Source organism: Catharus ustulatus, chromosome 9 (genome assembly GCF_009819885.2).
Source record: "Catharus ustulatus isolate bCatUst1 chromosome 9, bCatUst1.pri.v2, whole genome shotgun sequence".
Taxonomy (NCBI): domain Eukaryota; kingdom Metazoa; phylum Chordata; class Aves; order Passeriformes; family Turdidae; genus Catharus; species Catharus ustulatus.
Genome location: NC_046229.1, coordinates 9,470,842 through 9,495,706, shown reverse-complemented (window position 1 = coordinate 9,495,706; position 24,865 = coordinate 9,470,842). Strand labels below are relative to the sequence as shown.

At 49.7% G+C, this 24,865-nt stretch overlaps 2 protein-coding genes across 2 annotated transcripts; both read left to right on the top strand.

Moving 5' to 3' along the window:
• Window positions 1–237: 237 nt before the first annotated feature.
• Window positions 238–12,115, top strand: LOC117000281 (cytochrome P450 4B1-like). Its single transcript, XM_033067798.2, has 13 exons — window positions 238–613; window positions 770–1,058; window positions 4,870–5,014; window positions 5,674–5,718; window positions 6,225–6,352; window positions 7,852–7,976; window positions 8,092–8,243; window positions 8,899–9,005; window positions 9,467–9,657; window positions 10,135–10,268; window positions 10,416–10,480; window positions 10,669–10,751; window positions 11,363–12,115. Exons 1-13 carry the CDS (start codon window positions 585–587, stop codon window positions 11,529–11,531), a joined length of 1,662 nt encoding a protein of 553 aa, XP_032923689.1. The 5' UTR covers window positions 238–584; the 3' UTR covers window positions 11,532–12,115.
• A 6,001-nt stretch (window positions 12,116–18,116) lies between these two features.
• On the top strand, window positions 18,117–24,087 carry LOC117000155 (cytochrome P450 4A25-like). The gene is made up of 12 exons (XM_033067579.1): window positions 18,117–18,299; window positions 19,083–19,224; window positions 19,928–19,972; window positions 20,057–20,184; window positions 20,604–20,728; window positions 20,823–20,974; window positions 21,178–21,284; window positions 21,442–21,632; window positions 21,897–22,030; window positions 22,441–22,505; window positions 23,183–23,265; window positions 23,919–24,087. Exons 1-12 carry the CDS (start codon window positions 18,117–18,119, stop codon window positions 24,085–24,087), a joined length of 1,524 nt encoding a protein of 507 aa, XP_032923470.1.
• Window positions 24,088–24,865: the final 778 nt, after the last annotated feature.

Below are 24,865 nucleotides of genomic sequence, written 5' to 3'. Positions count from 1 at the left end.
GGCCGGCCCCGCGGCGGCTCGCCCGGCCCCGCGGCCGCCGCCCGCCCCGCCCGCGCCATGGCCGCTCGGGCCGCGCCGCGCCCGCCTGCCAGCAAGCCGCGCTCCCACTGGCCGCCGCGGGACCGCCCCGCGCGGGCAAAGCCGCGGGTTCGAGTCCCGCCCCCGGCGGGTGGCGCGGGCGGGGAAGGGGGCGGTGGGACACGGCCCGGCACGGCCCGGCCCGGCTCGGCTCGGTTGGTGCCGCCCGCCGCGGCTCCGCTCCGACCTCTCGCCCACCAGACTCAGACTCTCTCCCCTCGCAGAGATAGCGGTGGCAAGGAGGCGGTGTTGCCGGGCACCTGCCTGCCCTCTCCCTGCCACCAAGCCGTGCCAAGGCCGTGCCAAAGCTGTCACGGCACCCGGCCCTCGGCTGACGCACGGCATGGCCGGGCCGGCGCGGTGCGGGCTCCCCGCAGATGCTCGCTGTCGGGATGCGGCTCACAGCGCCCGCAGCGGGGAGGGAAGCAGAGCGGGAGCTGTCAGCCGGGATGCGGGATGGGAATGGGTGGAGATGACGGTGACACCTCGTGAGGCAGGAATGTGTGATGAAGACCTCGGGAGGAGGAATCCCAGGGTACGGTGTTTCCCTCTCTCTTCAGCCTGAGGTGCCGGGGGCTCGGGGCGGGCGGCAGCTCCCAGCCGGTGCGGCGGCCAGCGGAGCGTTCCCGCGGGATGCTCCCCTTCCCTTCCTTTCCCTTCCCTCCCAACAAGCGCTGCCGTGATTTGGCAGCCGCTCGGACTCTGGACCTGCCTCTCCGCCCCGCATTGGCTGCCGCGGCCGGTGCCGCCGGGGCGCTGCGGGACACCGGGGGCAGCCGCCCGCGGCTCTCACCGGGACCATGAAGCTCCTGTGGCTGGGCGTGGATGTCTCCAGGGTGCTGCACCTGGCCGCCGTGTTCTGCCTGACCTGCGTGCTGCTGAAAGCCATCCAGCTGTTCCACCGGCGGAGGGAGCTGATCCGGGCGCTGGCCGATTTCCCCGGGTTCCCGACCCACTGGCTCTTCGGCCACGTCCACGAGGTGGGGGAGAGCCGGGTCTGCGCTGCCGGCAGCGGGGGGCACTGCGGGGAGCGGCTTTCCCCAGGGCCGTGTGCGAATGATGCCGCTGGGACTTGTCCCCGCGGTCCGGGAGGATTGCTGGGTGGGTGAGAGGTGGGCATCCTTTCTCCCAGCCAGACCAATGTGCTTTCCCTGTGTGCGGTGCTTAGCGAGAGCACGGCTCACGCAGCGCTCACGCAGCTGCTGCAGAGTGCGCGGTGGAAAAGGGTGGTGGCCGGCTCGCAGGTGAAGAGAGCGATAACAGAGAGGCATAGCAAGGTCATCCCGGGTGTGAAGCGGCAGAGCCGCTCTGTCCCGGGGCAGGCTCCGCTGTCACTCTGCTGCTCGGGCAGCCAGGGCAGGGCCGCTGCAGCTCTCCCTGCGGCGCTGAGCTGCTGAGATGCTGAGCAGATGCTCGCTGCTCCCGGCATCCAGAAGCACTTTCTCTCCTCTGCCAGCTTTCGTCGGCCTCACGGCCAGGTGAACCTGACAATCGATCATCCTGAGCCGCGTCTCAGGCACAAAACACATCACAGGCATTGCCGTGTGTCTCACAAGGTCATGAGTAACTAAACCCACGTACATAGGCGAGCCTTGTCCTGGTCACTGGAGGCAGGGATGACTATTCCCCGAGATATGCACTTGCCCACACAGATCCCCACGGCTGCCTTGGCAAACAGATTTTCACAACTCATCAGCAGCTTCACGGGGTGGAACTGAGCTTGCCTGGTGCAAAAGGCTTTTCCATATGTGCTAAAGGCTGCTTAAAATCACCTTGCCCTCTGCTGGGCTCTGCTGATATCCTGCCGTGGCCACCTCTGTGGCACATTAAATAACTGGCACCCTGGAAAGTGTCTGGGAAGTCAGGGGGAGACCTCCCAGTGCTCGTCTCTGTGCTATGGCAGCGCCAGTTTTGCTGTGCTGGACGGGACAAGCAGTCTTTTGGCAATGTAAGCATGAAGATGGGCCAGTTTGGGGCTTTGTTGCACGGCCAGTTAGACTTCAAAACTGCAATGAAATAAAGTATGTCCTTCTGTTTGTTAGCTGAGACTATTTGTCCTGGAAGGGAATTTAACCATTTGTGCCAGTCATGGCTAGGTGGTTCGTGGCTCAGCTTTTACTTCTGACAATGTTTGTGTGATAATTCCTTTTTTGAAGATTTAACAATTTGCTGATTAATGCTGCTGAATTGCCCAAAGCCTGACAGTTCATCGAGCCAGCAAAGAGACCAGCAATGCTCTGGGCACACACTGAATACAAAGAGTGCACACACCTTGAGGAGAACCTGTGGGCTGTATTCAGGGAGAGCACTGACATTTCCTGTTCTGCTGATTTAACTGATTGTTCCCCAGCTTTGATCTAGCCCAGTATTTGTCATGCTCTGGGTGGACCTTCTGGGAGTACATTACTTTGTTTTAAAGCATTCTCTTGGTATTTGTCTCTGCTTATCCAAATCACTCAGTAGAAATTACATTAAAACATCAGGAAGAGGTTGTGCAGAGCTGTTCAGCGTAGTTGAAACCCAGAGTGCCAGCCCTGAGCTGACCAAATGAGAAGCAGAGGAGAGCGGGGTCACTGCCCTGCTGGCCCACGGAGGGTCAGTCCCTGGGCAGCCCTTTGTGCACCTCTGCCCTGGCTGGGGAGGAGCCAGCCCGGCTCTGGCTGCACACAGCACACCCTCATGCTCACATTTCAGCTCCTGTGTTTCCTCTTTCACTTGCTATCAGTGTGTAGTCACTAAAAGTGCCCTTAAGCCTCTTCCCGGATGCTTTTAGTGTTGGATCCGTTTCAAAAATTGCATTTCAGCATGAGATCAGGCAATTACCTTTCTTTCTTAGACCCAAGTGGGGTTTATACTTTTCAAGCCCCAAGGGAAGAAGAAGTAATGGTCTTTCATGCAGAGCCGGGTAGCTGGAGCCCTGCATTAAGGCATGAGAGCTTTCTATTCCTCTGCAGCTCACAGAATGTTACACTTTTCCTCTGTTCAGGAGTGCTTGGTGCAGCAGGTTACTCACCTTGAGGGTAACCTCTCCTCTCAAATAAACCCATTCAACCCTCTCCCAGCACAGGGATGATTTTTGATAGTAAAACCCAGGGATGGTGCTCCAAAACAAGGTTGGATGCAAAGACTTCTAGGATTAGGACTTCTACCAGCGAGACTTGCTCAGCATCTCCCAGTTACTTCCATTCTGGTTTTTGTGATTCATGACAGGAGAAGCAGGGGCAGCTGTATCAAAGGGACTGTCACTTAGCTAGGTCAGGTGTCACTTAGCTAAAGGCACTGTGCCAAGCCCTGCTTCTGCTGGCATTGGCTCAAGAGGTGGGTGCTGAGGAGGGATGCCTCGTTTTGCCCCACAACTTGACCCCTGAGTTAGAAAAATTGATGGTTTTATTTATTAAGTTCAAAATCTTGAACTTGAATAAGCAAAGTTGAGTTCTTTGTAATAAGGAATAACTGGTGTAGTTCATTATTCTGCTGAATGTGGGAGACACATGGGATGTGCTGCAGGGGTGCCCCAGCTTGTGAGGAAGGGGGGGCTAAGTCTTGGAGCTGAACCTGGACATGCCCCTGGCAGACACCCCATGACCACGAGCATCCTCTCCAAGACAATAATTGAATGTGGCTGATTATTTGATGTGGGGCATTACTTGAGTACAAGCCATGTCCTAGGTTGAGAAACACCAGCCAGACTAAAAGCTGAGCTGAGCTAACTCAGCAGTAAAGCAACTGAGCAAATATTCACTTGATACAGTCAATAGGGTCACTTTGAGCTGATTTCTGCACCAGTATGCTGATTTAATTAATCTTCATGCTTCAAGTCAAAGCAGCAGCAGCTATGTTAGACCTAGCTCACCAAAATTCTTCCCCCTGCATATTGGCCCAGAGTAGTTTCTCTTCAAGGAAAAAATCTTACATGGTTTTGTCTCTGTAATTTTTTTTCCTCTGCCTGTGATTGTGGATCTTTCCACTTGTTCTTTATCTATTGCCTGTACATAACAACCCGGGCTGCACAAGCAATAAAGCAGTGATTACTTTGGAGTGAACCTGCCACTGCTGCTGATATGAAAGCTGGTGCTCATGCTGCTCCTCAGATTGTAGATTGCAGGACAGGAGATAAATCTTTCTATGAGCACCAGCTCTTCATTACCTGTAAAATTCAATTCCTAGAAATCAATGAATTCTTAATGTTATGTTATTAACCAGTGTTCCCTTCTCTGTACAATCCAGTGATGACTTTGGACTAACTCTGTTGAATTTTTCCTGGACTGGCCTTCTCCAGCTAAATGTCTGGAGGAAGCTGTGGTTTCCCACAGCTGCTCTGGAGCAGACCAGCAGTGATGCTGTTGGCTGCTGTATTTTCTCCCAGCTGCAGGGTGCTAATTGCTCAGCCATGTGCAAGTGAGAATGTAGTTGCATGCCACAAAATGCAGATTCTGAGTCTTCTATGGGGTGGCCATGGAAAAAGCAGATAACACAAGAGCTGATAGGCACCACCACGGTGCTCTCTAAGGATGTTCTCTAGCTTAAGATCAAGTGATAAGGAAGAATTACTTTATAGGAGCTTTAAAAGTAGCGAACACCTCTACTTCCCATGCTCTGCAAACACAGAGGAAAAATACCTTGCTTGTCCTTACCTGGTTTTGTGCTCAGAAAGACACTGAACTTTTAAGACAGTGCATGGGGAGATTATAGTTTTGGGGTGTTTGTTTGTTTGCTTGTTTGTTTGCTTGTTTGTTTGTTTGTTTTTCCCAAATCAGTGTATTCTTTCTCTTTTTTCTTCTCCTCAACTAGTTTTTCAAGGAGGAAGAGGTGCTGGATAAGGCAGAGATCTGGATGCAGAAGTACCCACATGCTCACCCTATGTGGTTTGGGAGTTTCTCAGCATTCCTGGTTGTCACTGATCCCGACTATGCCAAGGTTCTGTTGGGTAGAGGAGGTGAGAGATTATGGCTTCAACCCCAGCCTGCAGATTTCCCATGCCAGCCTCAAAATTTAGAGCAAGGCAGGGTTTCACAGAGAGGTTTTCTTGCAGAAATCATCTAAAGGCATGGAGAGATAGCCCACCTTCCTGCTGTGCCCTGGGTACTTCAGGCTCAGGGCTGCAGGGCTGACCTGACTCCAAATCCATTGCTGGAAAATCAGACTTCCTCAAATGCTCCTTGAAAATTTACCTACTTAGTGTCTGATCCCAGCAAGGAGTAGACACCTGGGAGCTTTTTTCTGGCTAGGAGTTTTTTCTGTTTAAGAGTTCTGGCTCCTGCTGCAGAGAAGTATCTGTAGCGTATCGAGAAGAAAAAATGCTGAACAGTGGTGCTTGAGAGGGTTAATCATTTATCAGACTGCACAGACTTTGGACTAACAATACTTTTGTTTCTTCCACTGTGAGCATCTGCTTTTATATGTGTTTATTACAGCTGGCAGAGACAAAATTGTTTTGTGTTGAAATACTGGGAGTTGTTAAAGGTGCCACTGATTTTGCTTCATACCCAAACAAAAGTGAGATCCCCGAGGTAGCTTTCAGCAGCAGACCTGGATTCATGCTATTGAAACATTTACCATTTTATTTTCTCTTTTTTTTTTTTTTTTTTTTTACAGATCCCAAGGATAACATCGGCTATAAATACCTTGAACCATGGATTGGTATGTATTCCCAGGGCTTTGCCTGTGAGGAATGATTCTGAAGTTAGTCAAAACCACTCTATAAATAAACAGCATTGTATCTGTTCCATTATGGAGTTACAGCTAAAAGCTTCCTGAAATTATTGCATTTACTGAAAAAGGTGCTAAGTAGTTACACTTATTTTCAAGGAAGGAAAGTTCAGACACGATATATGTACAAATATTTACATGTCCATAGATAGCAAAGACTGGTGATGGGAGAAACTTACATTCATTGAAGGACTAGAGAAAAATATATCTGCTGTTCTGAACTTTCTTTTCCAGGGTATTGGTGTTTCTTTTCAGAGACACCACTGTGCCATTTTGATGAGCAAGGCTTTGCTTAGCTCTGAGAACCCTGGGGCTGGTGGCAGCATTTGGAAATACCCTCTCACAGCAGCTCAGATAGCAGATTTAATCACACTCTGTGCAGGCTGAGAGCAGCCTGCTTGTGCCCAGCAAAACATGCCTTGCCTGTGTTTCCCCAGGGAATGGGTTGCTGATTTTACATGGGCCCAAATGGCACCAACACCGAAAACTCCTGACTCCAGGGTTTCATTACGACGTCTTGAAGCCGTACGTGGACCTGATGGCAGAGTCCACAAACGTGATGCTGGTAGGACTCATGATGCTCCTCTCTCTGCCCTCCTTTCTTTTCCCCATCCTGGGTGGTTAGGAGGTAAATGCTGGAGCAGGGTTTCCTTTATCTGGTAGTTGTAAGGACACTCTGAGTCCTGGTGGTCAATCTTTCTGAGTCAGCCCAAATCCCTGCCCTTGAGCTGGAAGGGATGAGCATCCCTCAGAAGGGAGGAGCTGGTTGAGCCTCCCTGCAATGACAGTGTCTCTGGTACTGCCTTGGGATCTGTGGCTGAGATTTCAGGATTAGTGTTACTGCCATCCCCAAACTGTGCATGATCTCATTTCCAACAGCAAGGTGTTTTTCTAAATAAAAAATTGAGGTAAATAATGCTCATAATAAATCTCCCAAAAATAAAGGTAGGAGCAGAGCTATACTGTGACCTAGGATTGAAGGGTATTATTTGCTGTCAACATACCCATGACTCTGCTGCAATCCCTGCCATGCCTCATATACAGTGAAAATTATTGTTCTTTAATCCACTGGTGCTGGGCAGGATGGAAGCCAGTAGGAATTACAGGAGAAGGGCACCAGGCTTTATGGATGTGGACTGGAGGAGTCTGGGTGCTGGATCTATTCCTTCTCCTTCACCTCCCTCACTCCAACCTCCCTGCCAGCTTCAAATAGATCCTGGCTGGATTCCTCCTACGGGGCAGGGAGCAGCCAGGAGCCAGGGGCTGGAGGGCCAGGAGAACTTCTGCAAGGCTCACGAGTGCCTGGGAGTTTGAAATTCCTTGTGAGCCCGTGCCACCAGGTGGCAATCGTTGCACGTGCTAGGGACGTGCATCTGTCCCCGTATGCCTGGTTTGGTGCTGTGGAGCTCAGATGTGACCGTGCTCCTCCCTCCCCTCCCTTTCTCAGCATTTAAGTTCCTTACATCCACGAGGCGACAGAGGATTTGTCATCACTTCATGTCTTCTGGGGAAGAGAGACGGAATTTATGGTTTTTCTAGGAATCCCCTATGCAAAGAGTTGAGCAAGAGCTCCTGTATTGCTTGCTGGCAAAACACACTGGCACAGAGATCGTGTGACAGAGAAAAAACCTTGCTCCAAAGTTTGCAGCTTGGGACCAAGCTCAAATGTGCTGAAGACCACACCCAGTGAAGCCCAATGCCAGCATATGCTGCTGCTGTACAGAAAATCACACTACATACTAAGAAAGACAAGTAACTCCCCTTCACCCAGAAATGCACCTATCCTAGCCTTGTGCAGGTGCCCTTGGCTCAGGATGGAGTAGCAGGGCTCACCACCAGCAGGATCCAAGAATAGCAGCTGCCTGAGGCAATTCTCATATTAGCCATCCCACTCTTGGCTTCTCTTCTCTGGGATTCTGCTGGTAACTAAGAGATCCCCTTCTTTTTTTTTTTTCCATTTCTCTGGGATGTATCTCCATCTGAGCACTCATTTAACCAGGGGGTGACTGCAGATCATGCAGAGCTGACCCTTGTCTTCTCATTTCTGTCTCTTTTGTGCCCTAGGATAAGTGGGAAAAGCTGACAGCAGATGGGAAGTCAGTGGAGCTCTTTGAGCACGTCAGCTTGATGACTCTGGATAGCATCATGAAATGTGCCTTCAGTTGTCACAGCGACTGCCAGACCAACAGGTCAGTGCTGGCTCCCCCAAACCATGGCAGGAAGTTTGCAGCTCAGAAGGGAAATGGGCAAATTGCTTGTCACTGTGCTCCCAAATTTACAAGCTTCCTATTCCCCTCTCTCCAGGAAAAACACCTACATCCAGGCTGTCTACGACCTCTGCCACATGGTGCACCAGCGCCTCCGCATCTTCCCCTACCACAATGACATCATTTACTGGCTCAGCCCCCATGGATTTCGGTTCAGGAAGGCCTGCAGGATTGCTCATGACCACACAGGTATTCCCTGCTGTCATCCCCTTCCAAAACTTTGGACAGAGGCAGTCAGTCCCTGCCTGTGCAGCGATCCTGCCCAGAGGCTCAGGGCTGAGATCCAGGCAGGGCACCAGCCTGCAGTAGTGATCTGATCTAGGCATGAAGCAAAGAGGTCTCACAGATCCTGGGTCATTAAACTGGACCAATTGTAAGGACACTCTGAGTCCTGGTGGTCAATCTTTCTGAGCCACCCCAAATCCCTGTCCTTGAGCTGGAAGGGATGAGCATCCCTTGGACGAGATGAGCAGGTTGAGTGTCCCTGCAATGACAGTGTCATTGGAAATGACTCTCTGGAAGTGCTCCTGTAAAAGAATGGGCGCTGCAGGCAACACCAATGCAAGGAATGATTTTCCATTCCAAGCCAGGTGTGATTTTAATGCATGAGGGGTGTGTAAAGTAGGCTGAGAAGTCCATGGTGAACAAAGAAAAGTATGACAATATCCATGGCATTTTTTTGCCATGCTGCTGAAAAAATCCAAGTGCCTGGGATGCACAGGTCAAAAACATCATGGGCTGAGCAGTGCTCACCTCCTAGGGTGAGGTTTGTATTCACAGGAAGAACAGTTTTGCAGCTTGGCATCTCCTGACCCTGTTGAACGTTTAACTCTTTCTCCCCCAGACAAGGTGATCCATGAGCGAAAGGAATCCCTTAAAGATGAACAGGAATTTGAAAAAATCCAGAAGAAGAGACATTTGGACTTCTTGGACATTCTGCTGTGTGCCAAAGTGAGTGGCAAGTAGTGTATGTGTGGCAGGGCACAGAGTGCAAAAGCCAGTGTTGGCAGGGGTGCCACAAGCCACCAGAGACCCTCAGCCATTAAAAAAATAAATTAGCTCCATCCCACCCAGTTGAAGAGAGGCCAAGGTGATCCAATTTTGTATTGTTGAAGTGTTTGGCAGTGTCTTTTTGGGTATACAACATACACCACAGTCCTGGTGGTTTAGTATGGGGGGATAAAGAGTTTTAAAAGTGAAAGAAAGGGACCCTGAATTCAGTGTAAACAGACATTGTTTTTGTTTATGTGTATCCCACAGGCATTTTCACGCCCCTTTTGCAATAGCTGAGAGAATATAATGCCCCCTGCTGGAATATTTACGTATTTTTATATATATGTGTATGTGTTGCTGTAAGCTATGTATATAAATTTTATATATATGGGCCACTGAGAGTGTCTCTGGACTGTTAGGATGAGAATGGAGCTGCACTGTCTGATGAGGACCTGCGTGCTGAGGTGGACACCTTCATGTTTGAGGGCCATGACACAACAGCCAGTGGCATCTCCTGGCTCTTCTACTGCCTGGCAATGCACCCTGAGCACCAGCAGCTGTGCAGGGAGGAGATCCAGGGCATCCTGGGGGACCGGGACACAATCCAGTGGTGAGGTTGCACCATTTCCTCTGCTGTTAACTCTTTTCCTATCGCTGCCATTTCTAAGTGAGCAGTGTCTTCAAGGCTCTAAAGCTGGGGTGCTAAAGGTTGCTGCATGCTCAGGGACTTCACAGGAGGGAGCAGACCATTCAGCTAAGTCTGCCACCCTGGAAGGAACATTCTGGATGCCATCCCAAGTCCTGGGCCCCCAGCACTGCTCTTTGCTCTCTCCTGTTTTCTCACCACACGACATCATAGATGTGCTTTTCACTATTCACTGTCTCTGCACTTGAGCTTGTTCAGAGGTTGTTCAGGCAGTTCAGAGGTGTCCTAGCACGCCCAGCAGCCTGTGGCTGTGCATTGTGAGTCCCTCTGTTCTGTAGCAGAGGGATCGGCTCAGGGGCTGGATGGCTGTGGGTGAAGGGACCTCCCAGCACAGCACAGGCAGTGAAGGGAATGTGGGGCTCAGGCTGCCTGTCCCAACAGGGAGGACCTGGCCAAGATGACTTACAGCACCATGTGCATCAAGGAGAGCCTGCGCCTTTACCCCCCAGTGCCGGGCGTGTCCCGGCAGCTCAGCAAAGCCGTCACCTTCCCCGACGGACGCACTCTGCCCGAAGGTCTGTAAATGCCATTGCTGCTCCACAAAACCCTGCTCTCAGCCACCAGCTGCATCCTCCCTGGCACAGATGTTCAGGCAGGGCTGTGCAGATGTTGGCTTGTTTCTTTGTTAGTGAGCCCTTTTCTCCTCCTCAATTGTTTTCCAGGCAGTGTCGCTGCAATAAGCATTTACCTCATTCACAGAAACCCTGAAGTATGGAAAGATCCTTTGGTGAGTTTTCATTTGATCTCCTGATGATTTTTTCCCTTTATGGTGTGCCTCTTCCCATGTACCCTTCACCTGTTAGCAGAAGAACTCTCTGCTGGGGTTCTTCATAAATTAAGGGGTATCACATTTCTCAATATACCAGTCAGTACTGTGTTCTTTGCTTTATCTTGCTGTGTGTTCTTCATTTCCAGGTGTTTGACCCTTTGCGTTTTTCCCCGGAGAATGTCTCTGGCAGGCACTCTCATGCATTTCTGCCTTTTTCTGCTGGAATGAGGTAAAGGGAATTGAACACTGCAGGAGTAGTGGGCAGAGACCACCACCTGCAGTCCTGGTTCTGCAGAATTACACAGTTAGATAGTTAAATGAGGATATAAGTGTTTGTGCAGCAGAGGGATTCTGATACCAGCAAGCAAAACGGGAAGGCAGCGTTGCCAAGCTCCTTATGGGGACAGAGAGCTGGGTCCCAAAGGTGTTAGTCCCAAAGGGATCCTGCAGATTTCTGTGCTCACCTGCTCTCCTCTCCTTGATGCAGAGACCCCACCTCACTCTCCTGCTCTTTGATTCCCCCCTTCCCCCTTCCTCCCAATCCTTCCCTTTGCCCTGTGCTGACTCCTTCAAGGCAAACACCTGCAGACCTTCCCTGCTTGGAGACCCAGCACCTCATCCCTTCTGGCCTGTCCTTTGGTTCCCCCATCTCCCTCCTTCACGCTCATTGACCAAATATCACAAGCTCCCAACGTTCCTCTCAATTCCTCCTGCTCAGCCCCTTCCCAAAGCACTGCCTGGAGCCCCCTGAGCTGCAGAGGGGAGGATGCTGCTGTGGGAGGGCTGGGTTTGCTGTGCCCAGCACTGGGATGGACTGGCTGAGCTGCTGTGTCTCTGCAGGAATTGCATCGGGCAGCAGTTTGCCATGAACGAGATGAAGGTGGCCCTGGCTCTGACCCTGCTGCGCTTCGAGCTCTTGCCTGACCCTGCCATGCCTCCCCTCAAAATCACTCGGATCATCCTTCGCTCCAAGAACGGGATTCACCTGTATTTAAAGAAAATCCACTGATGCTGGAAAACATCCTGCCTTCACCAGAGGGAGGGACCAAGCAGATGACAGGACAGTGTTTCTCTGGGGCAGAAGTGCAGGGCAGGATTTGGGGATGAGGATTCCTGATTGCTGTGCTTCATCCACCAGCTGAAAGCCCTTTTCAGGCTAGGTCCAGGTGGCTGGGATGACACTGCACAGACCCACTGCCATCTGCTCCAGGGCACTGGTCTGAGAGCAGCCAGGCATGGCCACACTGTCTGTCCCCTTGCACTGCCATAAGGGCTGGCCTGGCCTGGTCTGGGAACTTCTGCAGGTCCCACCAGCTTCCTTCCTACCAAATCCTGCCTTCACACTTGTGCCCTGGCCAAATCCGTGACAGTTTCCAGCCCTGCTCTGTCATCAGCACCTTCCTCAGTGCCTAGAGGTCAGCCCTCCTCTCCTGCAGTGGGGACAGCCTGGGACAGACCTCTGTCCCACTTCTCACACTCAGTGGGTCTCTGTTTTGTTGAAAGCACTGATTCCAGTTTGGACTCTCAAATCGTGCCCAAACGGCAAAATATTCTGTAATTTTTGTCTTAATAAACCAATAATTTTTCCTGCAACAGTAGCTGTGTTGTTTATACTGCTGGTGCTTGCCTTTGCTTCATCACAAATACAATGTAAAACCCCTGTAGAAATGGGAGATGGAGAGGAAGCCCATGAGCAGCAAGAGACCACCCCAAACAGGCCAGGGAATTGCCTGTGAGTCTCCAGCCAACACAGCATCTCCTTCCATGGGCAACTCTTTAACAGGGCTCCAATAACCAATCATCAGTCAAAGTTCTGATAGCTGGAAAGTGTGTCTGGTGGGGGTGGGTCCCCTCTTTTTTTAAAAATATTATTTTATTTTCTTAAACTGATAAAATTATGGGAGTTGGTACACTGGAGGACACTAGTGAGCTGTCCTCTGCCTCTGCAGGAATCCTTACTGGGATAGAATATCACACATCAAACTGTGAAATCCCAAAAGCTGATGCTGCAGTTATCATCACAGTGATGCCAGCTGCTGTTCCAGGGTTGTGAGAAGGCTGCTCAGTTAGACAGCAGCTGACTTCATACAGCCTTCACCTGCAGAGTCTGCTTTGCAGGGATGTTCTGGGGCAGCCCAGGAGAAAATCCACTTGCTCCAGCTGCCTGTCCCCTCTTCAAACACGAGGTGCAGCTCTCGAGCTGAAATCAGAATTATATAATGGAGACAGAGTATGCCTATCAAAATGTCAAAAGTTATGAAACTATGAGACACCACAAGCTCTTTGGAGGGCCATGTCAGGATACAAAATTATCCTGACAAATTGAAAAACTGCTGCAGTGAATGGGATGTGAGCCTACAAGCACAAAAGCAGGCACAGGCATTGCACAAAACCAAGAGAAAAAATGACTGACAGGCAGCAATCTCTCCAGTGGATGTTTTGTACATGGAGAGACAAAAAAGATAATATAAATCAATAATATCCTGATGTTGCAATACAGCAAACATCATACTTGGATGCATAAATACAAATATTTCTCAAAAATTTTTCAGCAAATGAAATGAGACAGCGTCCTTCAACCCTTTTTGGAGATTTAAGTATAAAAGCAACATCATCCACTCCAAGCTTACATACTCTAAAGTGAAAAATGAGAAAATTTTTAATCAAAATAACTGAAGTTACCAGAAGTAAATTGCATACATCTCTGTATTGGATGCAATTTTCTTATAAATATAAGATTTGAAAAAAATACTATCTAAAGAGGAGTGGATGAACCTTGGCATTCCAATGTGGAAGACTAAAGCACAAGCATTTAATGAGCAAGAGCAAAGGCTGAAATCATGGTGTACCCACTGAAAGAAAGGAGGTTAAAGCAGCAATAGGGGAACTTGATATGCCAGTCCTCATGTAAATAAATGGCAGCTGCTAAATTGCATTTGGGTAGATAAGGATTGCACAACATCAAGCACTCCCTAAGATTTCCAAAGCCCTGGCATGGGTTATTTGGGGAATCTACAGTGGTTTTAAAAGTTGGTGACCTGTTTTACCGAATACTCCAGAAGTCCAGAGGATGTGATGAATGTGGTAGAAAGCTGGGTAGGTTTGGTTTGGTTTTTGTGAGTGGACTGAATTGGGGGTACAGGAAAAACTGCACTGCTACTGTCCCAACTGGACCATCCAACACATGGATGTTCCTGGCCCTGGGATGGAAAATCCTGACTGCTCCTGTCTTCATCCTGTTCAGTCATTGTCTCCCTCATGACTTTTAGGATTCACTAAAAAGCTGCCTCTGATATCTGAAGTGGAAAAGGAAGATGCTCTGCAGCATTCTCACTGTCCTCTCGGAGTTGTGCTTGTGGCTTCTTTGCATGAGAAGGGAGCAGAACCTGGTTTCCCCTGCAGCCACCCAAATCCAGCATAAAATCTGCTCACAAATCTCTCCTTGCTGCTATCACTGCCTGCCAAGGCCAGGAACTGGAGACAATCTGCTAAATAACATCACACATGGCAGCCCAGCTCACAATTTCCCTGAGCCACACAGGTCAGCACTGCATGCCAGGCCAGCCAGCCTGCATCCCACATCCCATATCCTGCATCCTGCATCATCCCACATCTTCCATCTCACATCCCACATCTCATATCCTGCATCCTCTCGTGTCCTGCATCACGGATCTTCCGTGGCTGCGCTGTTTCTGAATGGGAGGGCAGGGCTGAAGCTGCAGCAGGGCTTCTGGAGCTGCTGTTCCCCAGTGGCACAGTGAGCCACATCTTTCCAGAGTGTGACTCCTGAGGTAAATCCCCTGCATTTACCTTTCCCTTCCTAGCCATTAGAGACACGGTAATAATAAAAAGACCAGGTCACAGGGCATGCATTCATCACTGCAATAAAGGCAGTCAAGGGCCAGCTTGCAGAGAGTTTACCTCCTTCTGTAATCCTTCCCTACCTCCTGCAGAAAGGGTAACTGCAAAGATGATGGGCTAACCTTGGACTGTGTGATTCAGACCTTCAGATAACTATTTTGACATGAATTCATGCGAGTGGCTGTGCCAGGTGTGACAAAGGTAAGTCGTTGTTTCAGTCAAAAACACCTTGGATTTTTCTCATTGCAGCTTGGTTTTTCGACAGCAGCAGGGCAAAGACACCACCTGCTCCTGCAGTTGTTCCTTTCCTCACAGATTGTCACTGGTGCTCTGCAGCCACAACCCGCTCACATGAAGGGTGTCTGTCTATCTGGTGGTGGCACTTTTTTGGATGCTGCCAGGCATGTTGGAAGCAGCAGGACCAGCAGGGAGAGCAGCTGGCTCACAGCACGGGGAATGCAGTCCCTGCACAAACCCACACTGCTCTCCAGGCAAATTTACTGTCAGATGGCATCAGCAGTTTCCATCTAAACTCTGCTGGGATTTTACACTGGAAGCAGCCTGTAAATTTAATAAGTATTGCAACATATTTGTAAGACAGCTGTATTAAATGCTTCCAGATATACATTCATCCTCAAGACATGTGTGGTCAGATGGGATCCAGGCAGCTAGCGTTACTCTGCAACACTTGCTGTGCTCTTGCCATGATTTTCTCATCTATCATGTGTTTGGAAGTTTGAAATGTTATTATTTTTTTTTGGCATTACTGCTACATTTCATCTGTCATCGCTAAGTGCTGCAGGAACACACAGGGACAGATGGGCCTGGACTCTCCTTCCTATCTGGACAAACACAGGCACAACCAGGGAGAGCAGCTGCTGCAAGGTCATGCTCTGGGGCAAAGTACCCATTTGCCACCTAAATTTCACCTGCTCAGTAAACCACTCTTTTCTGCAATGAATTCCAACAGTGCGAGTTAAATCAGTGAGGAAGATCCTCTCCTTCTTCTGCTTAGGTGTCTAAAGTGAGGGAAAAAAATTCCCAAGAGCCAGAAAGCAAATTCCACAGTCTGCTGTATCCATGGTTGTGGTATGGGATGGAAATTCTTCAGTATAAGTGGCTTGTTTTATGCTGATGGCCTGAGCTGTTGTGGCCCCACTGCCATCACATGGACATCCACAGCATGGAGCCAACCCTCCAGAGGCTCTCTGCAAATGTTTGACAACTTTCTAAGTGTCCTTTAACACCCAACTGCAGTTTCACTGGTCTTAAATGTCCAGAAGCTCAAGCCAAGCTTCTGTTCCCCCTGCCAGCCTCCCCAGAGTGCTGTGGCTGTCAGGTAACCCTTGTACCTGCTTTTTCATGCTGAGATCTTCTGGAATCCTCTATCACCAGGGCTGTAGATTCTTCTGGTGCTAACAGATGGTTCTGGTCTTGTCCCCAGCCCTTACAGTGATCAAACCAATACTGTCCCTTTTCACTCTTGTAGCAACTTTGCCTTTCAAACTTTCATATTTTTTCCACTGTAAAACCCTCTGAGTTTTCCTCCCCAGGCTGTGAGTGTTCATGGCTGTGAAACCTCTGAAATACATAAGAAATGCTTTTCTCTCCCCTCCACCAGTGAAATATAGAATGCAGAGGCTGGAGGCTGGATTAAGCACCCAGTTTTGCTATCACCCAAGATCAGATTCTTGCTCCAAATCTCCACAAATGCAGATTTAGCCACTCTGTCCCCAGTGTTCCCTCCACATCAGCTCAGCACTTGACATCTCACTTGACCTTCAAGACAACACATACTCCTTGGCTTCACGCTCAACAGTGATAACCGGTTATTTTATAACTACAAGGAAGTCAGTTTGGTAAAAGTTGACTCTGTTCATTAACCCACTCTCCAGGGACTTTGTCACCACTGAGAATTTCTGTGTTGTTATAAAAGTTTCATCTGCAGCTGCACCAGAAACAAATCCACTGGCCTGGCCCCTCCACCTGTGGGTTTGGTGATATTTATGGGTTATTTTGTGGGGAATTGCTGAAAGGTGCCAGCCAAACCCAGATTGGTCATTCTGGTAATGATGTAGGTACTACAGGATATTCCAAACAGCTCCACTGGCACTGGACAAAGGCTCAACCATCAGACCTCCCTCTCTTCCTTGTGCAGACCTTGTGAGAGACCCAGCTACACAGCATCATAATATTTATGAATGTTCTGCAGGTCTTCACAAGCGAATTTGTCATATCAAACTGGGTCCCTTATGCTCTGGCTACAGCCAAAGCCCTCTCTAAGAAACACCTAATCTGATTACAGCTTCCTGCCTCCTAAAAATCAACCTTTGTCTCCCTTGAACCTTCACACAGAGCCAGTTGGCTCAACATAAAATGATGCACTAAAATTTTCAATGGAGGTGGCCAAGTGTGTGAAAAGGTAACTCTATAGTGCCTGCCAGGGGTGTTCTCCAGGGCAATGGCAGCAAACATAAACTGTGGTTTTTTTCAACAAAGCAACTCTACAGGCAGAAAATGTAAGACATGGCATATTTATTTTAGACTAAAAGCTAAAGGGAAGTGCCCAGACATCGAAGTCCTCTGTGTCAGAGATGTGTCAAGAAGCACTCACAGAGTTCAGCAGCCCTTATATTGTAGTGTATTGGGCTATTAGCCTCCACAGGGGATAACCCATTTGATCCTCATAACATCCTGAGACACAAATGGGATATTTCACAAATTATTTCTGTCTGTCTGGGGATCCCACTTTTTACAGTGTTCATGGAAGTCCCCCACACACGTCAGGCTTCCAGCCACCAACTCCACATTGCCATTCCAGGTTTCTGGGCTCATGGGATGTGAGCCCAGGGACTGCACAGGGACTGCAAGGGGCCCCAACCAAGCACTGCATTAGAGAGGAAAATACAGAGATGCAGAGCCTTTTTGGAGAAGGTGAGATGCCATGTGGACAGAAGAAGGAGGGCCCACCAGGCCTGTAGAGAGAACATGGCCTTGCCATCACACCTCCCCATCATGTGCTCCCAACCTTGCTCACTTCACTGCCCTGCAGCTTTTCCTCCCCTTGTCTCATCTACTGGCCATGGTAACTCCTCTGGACAGCAGGTTTGTCTCCTGGCTCTTGGGGAGCAGGGCCCCATCCCCTGTGTGCTGCTGGAGTTGTGTCCATTCTCAGGATTACAGCCCAGCACAGCTGGGTGATGCTGCAGTCACCCAGAGCACTGCTTTTACAGGTGAAGGTGGCTGAATCCAGGCAGCCCATGCACTGAGAAGAGCTGGCTGTGTGTTCCTCACTTCTGTGGGCAGATGAACATCTTCTGTGCCTGAACTGAGGACAGCATGGAGCTCAGCTAGAGCCCAGCCTGCCTACAGCCCACCTCCTCCCTCCCTGGCTTCATCCACCTGGGCATGGAGCACTGTGGGTGTGTGTGACAGCGTTGCTGGGACTTCAGAGAAAGCAGGAATTACTCAGAGGCGGTTTGCTCTCCAGGTTGCAGTGATAGGCTGCAGAAAGCAGGTCAGGGGTGAGTGGGAGCGCAGGTTACTGGCTGAGCTGTCACAGTGTTTACCCTGATAATCCACCAGCTATAAATTGCTGTCAGCTCCACTCCACCACTCATCTCCTGCACAGGAGGAGGGAGAGGATTTTTGCTTGCACTGAGCTCCCCACCTGGCTCAGGTGTGGGAGGAACAGGCAAGAAACAGGCAGGAGAAGGCAGAGCCCCAGAGCAGCATGGCATCTCTGCTGGACACCTTAGCCAGACCTGCTGCCATCCTGCAGCTGTTGGCGCTGCTTGGTGTAACCTTTGTGCTGCTGAAGGTGCTCCAGTTCTACTGGGAGAAGAAGAAAATCTTCAAAGCTCTGGAGGCATTCCCTGGGCCCCCAAAACACTGGCTCCATGGGCACAATCACATGGTAAGGAGTGAGCTGGGCTCAGCCAGGGTGGGTTTGTCCCAACCGTGCAAGGTACCAGTCGGGATGAGAAGGACTAGATGGGGTGTACGTGTGCCTGCTCCTGTCCCTTCCTACAGGAGAGGACTTCTGCACAGAGAGTGCCAAGGCTTCTGCAGGGCAGGAGAAAAGGGTGCTGGATATGTGGTGTGCATAATTTGACAAAAAAAGAGTCATGCTCTTTTCACTCCTGTCCTTAAACAAAGAGTTATGGGACTTTCATGAACTTATTTAAGTATGAGGGATCATAAAATGTCTCTTTGCTCATTTTCATCACTCTGCAGTGAAGATGTTTTGCTTTCACACTTCATGCCCACCTTGCACTGCTGAAATGGGGGAACAGGGGTGTGACAGCCTGGTTCCTCCTGGCCTATCCACCAGGCATCCTGGCATTGTCCATGCCAGCTGCAGCTCCCAAGTGCAACACAGGGCTGCTGCAAGCCAGGCCATCCTAAGGTGTCTCAGCTGTCACCAGCCCAGCAAGGAGCTCTCCATGGAGCTGTCCTGTGCTGCAGGGATTTGGTGGCTCAGGCAGCTTTGCCTCTTGTGCATGGTCCCTTTGCAATGCTCATCCCCTCCTCCACCTGCAGCATAAGAGCCCCTGTGTGGCAAGTCTTCCATCTCTTCATTTCCAGAGGGAGAATGTCTTGCATGTGCTTTCCAGCAGGCTGCAAGTTTAACCTCCGCTCTCCCTGGCATGTCCCTCTTTTTCTGCCTTTATTAATCCCTGATTAACTCTCATTGCAGGTACATCCTGAAACCCTTTTACACGACGTGGTGTCATGGGGAGAAAAATACCCCTATGCCTTTCCCAGATGGTTTGGACCATTCCTGCCTACTCTAATTGTCCACCATCCTGAATATGCCAAAACCATACTTGGCCGATCCGGTGAGTCTCTACCTCTGGTTTTGAGAAGTCTTTGTCCAAGAAAATACTGGGAAACTTGCCTGGAGTTATCCCCTCTGCCAGCTTCCTTCACAACTATTGCAATTCTTTTTTTTGCTCCTCTTCACGAAGCCCCAGGTGGCCCCAGGTTTCATGGAGCAGTTTGTATTCCTATGCAAAACAGAGACCAGGTGCCTGTTCCTTCCAGTTTCCTGTCAGTTCCTAGTTTGAGGGTCACCTGTCTTACTGTCTTTTGTCTTCTATGGCTTCTACCACAACAATATTTGTGCTTCCCAGTAAACCCAATAAAAAGTGTGAGCTGTCATGGCAATGGCTCTCAGAAGGCATTTGAAGTCTTCTCCTCTGCTCCCTTCTGTGGAGCATATGAGTGGAATGTACACGGCTGTCCCCAGTAAATCCCATCCATTGTTCTCAGTTTTGGAATTTGCCATGGCTGTTTCTTCTCCACACACATATTTTTGTTCTAATTTTCTCTGTTTTTTCAAGTCCACTGTGGTCATAATTGTAGATGATCACTTTTAAACTCTACCTCTGGTGGCACAGTATTTTAAGTATTGGAATGAGATAAATTACATCATGTGACTTAGAGGGCAAAATTTAATGCCAATTTATCCTGAATTTTGTCTTTTGTTGTGTTGAATTCATTAGTTATTAATACATTTATGATATCTGTTCCATTTTACAGATCCCAAGGGTGATGTACCCTACAAATTAATAGTTCCCTGGATTGGTAAGTCAAAAGTAGTAGTAAGGTTGTCAGAGCTGTGATCAGAGCCTGCAGGAATTGATTGTGCCTTTGCTGTTTGTGCTTCAGGGGAGGGGCTGCTGGTCTTGAATGGAAACAAATGGTTCCACCACAGGAAGATGATCACCCCAGCCTTTCATTACGATGTGCTGAAATCTTACGTGACCCTGATGTCAAACTCAGTCAAAGTGATGCTGGTAAGAATCCACACTCCTGCTGCTTTTACCTTTCAGCTGTGAAAGGATGAAAATAAAAAATGAATGAGAGATGGCACTTAGAGAGTTCCTACTTTCACTGAATTTTTGGAGGAGTTTTGAAGTTCTGAATTTTTTCCCCTCACCTTCTTTTGGACATTCCACATACTCTTTCTCTTTGTTTGCCAATAAAATCAACCATTGCAAGAATATTCTTACATATCCCAATGTGTATCCTTTTATACCTGGGAAAAGAAATGTGCAGAAAAGTTAGTTTAGGTTCACTGAATGTATCATGAACTAGGGCCTCTGCTTCCAGAAAATGAAGCAGTTATCAGAGTGGATCTGGGAAGAGGGACAGGAAAATATGACCTGACCACAGATGGTGGTCTGTCTCTCCTCACCCCTGGCTCTCCCTCTAGGATAAATGGGACAAGAAGATCACAGAGAAGAAGTCAGTGGAGCTCTTTCAAGATGTCGGCTTGATGGCACTAGACAGCATCATGAAATGTGCCTTCAGTTTTAATTCCGACTGTCAGACTGAGAGGTCAGTGCCTGAATTTCCAAACCCTGGGAAAGCAAGTGCTCCTGTTTCACCACTCATTTTGCTAACACCAGCTTTCACTTTGGCCTCCTTACAGTGACTCCCACTATTATATTAAAGCTGTTTATGAACTGAGCCACCTCCTGAGCCGTAGAATACAGACTTTTTCCTTCAAGGATATCTTCTATGACTGGACTCCCAGTGGCCGTCGGTATCGGGATGCCTGCAAGGTGGCCCAAACCCACACAGGTATTCCTGCCCCTTTCTCCCCAGTCCTGTCTCCCAGCTGAACCTCTCCCCCAGCTGCCCTGGAGTGGCTCAGAGTGGGGTTACAGCATGGACTGGCCAGAGGGTTACGCATTAAACCGAGTCCAAGCTGATGAGCGAGCAGTCGAGTACATGAGGGCACTCTAGAGGGGCAGGATGAACAGAATGATCTCTCCTCTCTGCAGATCAGGTGATACAGGAAAGAAAGAGGTTGCTCTCCAATGAGAAGGAACGTGAAAAGATCCAGAAGAAGAAACACCTGGATTTTCTGGACATTCTTCTTTGTAGCAAGGTGAATGTTTAAAATGATTGTACCCAATTCCAAAGAAGAGAACTGAGTGGCACCAAAGGTGCATCAGCACAAGAAGGGAAGCACATCATACAAGTCCTTTGGGTATAAAAATAAAAGACCTGTGTGCATGGGAATGACATGCTCTTCTCTTTCTTAGGATGCAAATGGAGCTGCACTGTCTGATGAGGACCTGCGTGCTGAGGTGGACACCTTCATGTTTGAGGGTCACGATACCACAACCAGTGGGATCTCCTGGATCTTCTACTGCATGTCACTGTACCCTGAGCACCAGCAACGGTGCAGGGAGGAGATCCAGGGCATCCTGGGGGACCGAGATTACGTTGAGTGGTGAGCTAGGGCTTCTTATTCCTACATCTTGAACTCTTTTAATTTATCCTTGAAGGCCTTTGACATAGTCCTTCCCAACATCCTTCTCCCTAAATTGGAGAGATGGGTGGACTGTTCAGTGGTTGAGGAATTGTGGTGGTCGTCAATTGTCCAGATCAGTGACAAGTGATTTCCCTCAGGAGTTTGTATGGGACAGACCAGTAACACCTTTGTCAAAGACATAGACAAAGGGATTGAGGGCATCCTCAGCAAGTTTGTTTTCAGGGAGGACCTTGGGAAGATGCCCTACACCACGATGTGCATCAAAGAGAGCTTACGCCTGTTCCCACCGGTTCCTGCTGTGTCCCGACAGCTCTCCAAACCCGTCACATTTCCTGATGGACGCAGCTTGCCAGCAGGTCTGTTGAGTTTGTTCATCCTTTGTGCTGCTGTCTGTGACAAGAGTGACTTCCTTGCTCTGTGCAGAGGGGCTGGAGGGTCTGCCACACTCCCTTCTCTCTCCTGTAGCTGTACAGGGTTAGCACAGCTTTGCCACCACAATGAGCCTGGAAAGGGTGGCCAGAGTCCAAGGACATGCTCCAGAGCTCAGAGGGGACTTGTTCCTAGCCAAGTGGAAGTGATACACTGATAGAAAAAAAAGGACCCAGCTCTGAGGTCTATGCTTTTGACATGTGAGGTTTTCAGGAGATCCCTGCCAGATCTCTTGCAACAGCCCCTGCAGAGTCCAGGGAGGGAGGGCATCCCAAAAACACCACTTCTGCATTTTCACTCTGAGGTGTCATGAGCTTTTCTCACTTTTCTTTTACAGAGTGCCTGGTTGGAGTGAACATATTTGCTATTCACAGGAACCGGGATGTGTGGGAGGACCCCGAGGTATTTCACCTTTATAACAAGAAAGGGAACATGGTCTCTGAACCTGGGCATCCTTCTCCTTGAAGAAGGCAGCCTGTGCCTCCCTGCTGTGTTTATTTTCCCCCTTGTCATTCCAACAGTCCACATCTAATGCAAAGTTCAGTGGCGTTACCAAACACCCCAAAGGCTTTGAACAGGACAAAGGGCTGGGAAAGGGTGTTCAATAGTCCCCCTTTGTGCATGGTGACACAGAGATGCTCTGACTGCTCTCAGCTGCCCTGCACATGCTTAGAATGGTATGAGAAGTCCCAAGGCCCACAAGACAATGTGTGATTTGAAAATTATATTTTTGAGGCTTCAAGAAATAACTGGAAAGTTTGAAGAAGGGTGCATAGATGCCTCTCTCCAGTGGCTGTCTGGAGAGCAAGGATCAGCCATCTCTGGAATGGGGGCACCCTGACTTGATCCTTGCTGCCATGGATGACAAAACACCTACAGGCATCTTGGGTGTTGTACTGGGTGACCCGGGTATCTCCAAGGGGAAGATCCACTCAGCTGCACAGAGAGATGCCTGTCATCTGCAGCTCCCCTAGGAAGAGCAGAGGCCACTCCCAGCCCTAACCTGGGGGCCAGGGAAGAACCTGGTGCTGCTCAGATCAGACCAAATGCTGACCAAATGGTCATTGTTGCTCCCACAGGTTTTTGATCCCCTGAGGTTTTCTCCAGAGAACTCAGCACACAGACACTCCCATGCTTTTGTGCCTTTCTCCGCTGGATCCAGGTGAGAGATCCTTTATCCCTCTCCTTCCTATCACGCTGCTGCGAGCACCTGAGGCTAATCCTCCCTCTGTCTCCACAAGCCAAGTTGGCTTGGCCAACTCAATCAGGCTTTCCACAGCAGAATCTCCTATTACAGCATCTCCTGTAACAGGATTTCCATGCTCTGTGGTCGCTGTAGGATTTCACACATTTTTCTTGCGGCTTTGTGGAGATGTTTACACTTTGTGTTGCCTGCGTTGGAAACACCACTCCCTTGTTTAGGGTGAATCCCAGTGCACCTCAAAGCCAAGGGGGCCAAGTCTCCCATGCTGTACCAATAGACAGATGTAGGATACTGAGGTCTCAGTAGCTTGTGAGAGGATCACCACACAGAGCCAGAAATGACCTTTTGGAGGCGTCTGTGCTTTTAGCTGGATCCTGGCTGCACTTCCCAGTGAAGTAAGCCCCAGTTCTCTCAATCTCATATCTTTTTTTCAATCTTTAAGAGTAAAATAAATAGCAATACCCCCACCACAGGGTTGGGTGTATCAGGGGCTTACTAGATAAGCTCAGCTCGCAGCAGCTGGAGGTCCCTCAGCTCTCACATGGGGTGAGTCAGCTCGGGATGGCTGGGGTTGAAGGCAGCAACCAGAGCACTTGTCACCCTCTCCCCAGGAACTGCATTGGGCAGCAGTTTGCCATGAATGAGATGAAGGTGGCCCTGGCCTTGACCCTGCGTCACTTCGAGATCCACCCAGACCCATCCAGGATTCCCATCATGATACCACAGATCGTCCTCAAGTCCAAAAATGGGGTATACGTGCAATTGAAGAAGATTTTGTGATCCCATGGAGTACCATGGCAGCAGGCAAGAACTCTCCCAAGGAACACCCTCCACCCAGAGGTTTAAGAGGGGATCACCAAACAGACCCACAGTGCCCTCAATGGACCTCTCCCACATTAACCCCTGTCCCACTGTTGTCCAGAGAGTCTTGCTGAGCCCACAGACACCAAACCCAGCAGGTCCAGCAGCACTGCTAAGGGGGGTCCACAGCAGGGCTGTGGCTCATCCTTCACCTCCACAGACATCCTCCATGCCCTGCTCATCTCCTCATCTCCAACCTGCCCCACACGCTCCCTGACAGGACTTCTGTCACCTGCCTGTGGATTTGTCCCCATTGTCAGTTCCCATTTGGGCTTGGCAGTGAACAATACTGGGCATGGTTTGCATGGATGCCTGAAGCCTGGGCACTGCCCCAGCACAGAGCCCCTGCCCTGCCTCCAGCCTGGGCCAGGGGGGCTCCTCCCAGCAGCCCCACTGCATCATCACCCTCCCAGTGAGTCCTGTTCTGGGGCTGGCACTGTGCCCACCATTATGGAGATGAATGCCTGTGGCTCTTTGCTGCCCCAGCTCTGAACTTCCTTGAGCTGAGGGTGCTCAGGAGCCAGCGCGGAAAATGCCACCAGCTAACCTGAAGAAGCACTTGACACACTGGAAACAGCATTGTTCTCTCTGAAATGAGAATAAAGCCTTGTGGTGATGATCTCCAAGCTTGGCTTTGGCTTCTTTGCATTTGGGGGCCCAGCAGGGTACAAGAGGAGTCCCAGGCAAGGCTGTGCCC

Bases quoted from the DNA above. Each gene is read 5' to 3' on its own strand.
- LOC117000281 (XM_033067798.2), top strand. From the start codon at position 585: ATGAAGACCTCGGGAGGAGGAATCCCAGG. The intron at 614-769 runs GTACGGTGTTTC...GTGATTTGGCAG, and splicing joins TCGGGAGGAGGAATCCCAGG to CCGCTCGGACTCTGGACCTG. The intron at 9,006-9,466 runs GTGAGTGGCAAG...CTGGACTGTTAG, and splicing joins ACATTCTGCTGTGTGCCAAA to GATGAGAATGGAGCTGCACT.
- LOC117000155 (XM_033067579.1), top strand. From the start codon at position 18,117: ATGGCATCTCTGCTGGACACCTTAGCCAGACCTGCTGCCATCCTGCAG. The intron at 18,300-19,082 runs GTAAGGAGTGAG...CTCTCATTGCAG, and splicing joins TCCATGGGCACAATCACATG to GTACATCCTGAAACCCTTTT. The intron at 19,973-20,056 runs GTAAGTCAAAAG...TTTGTGCTTCAG, and splicing joins ATTAATAGTTCCCTGGATTG to GGGAGGGGCTGCTGGTCTTG.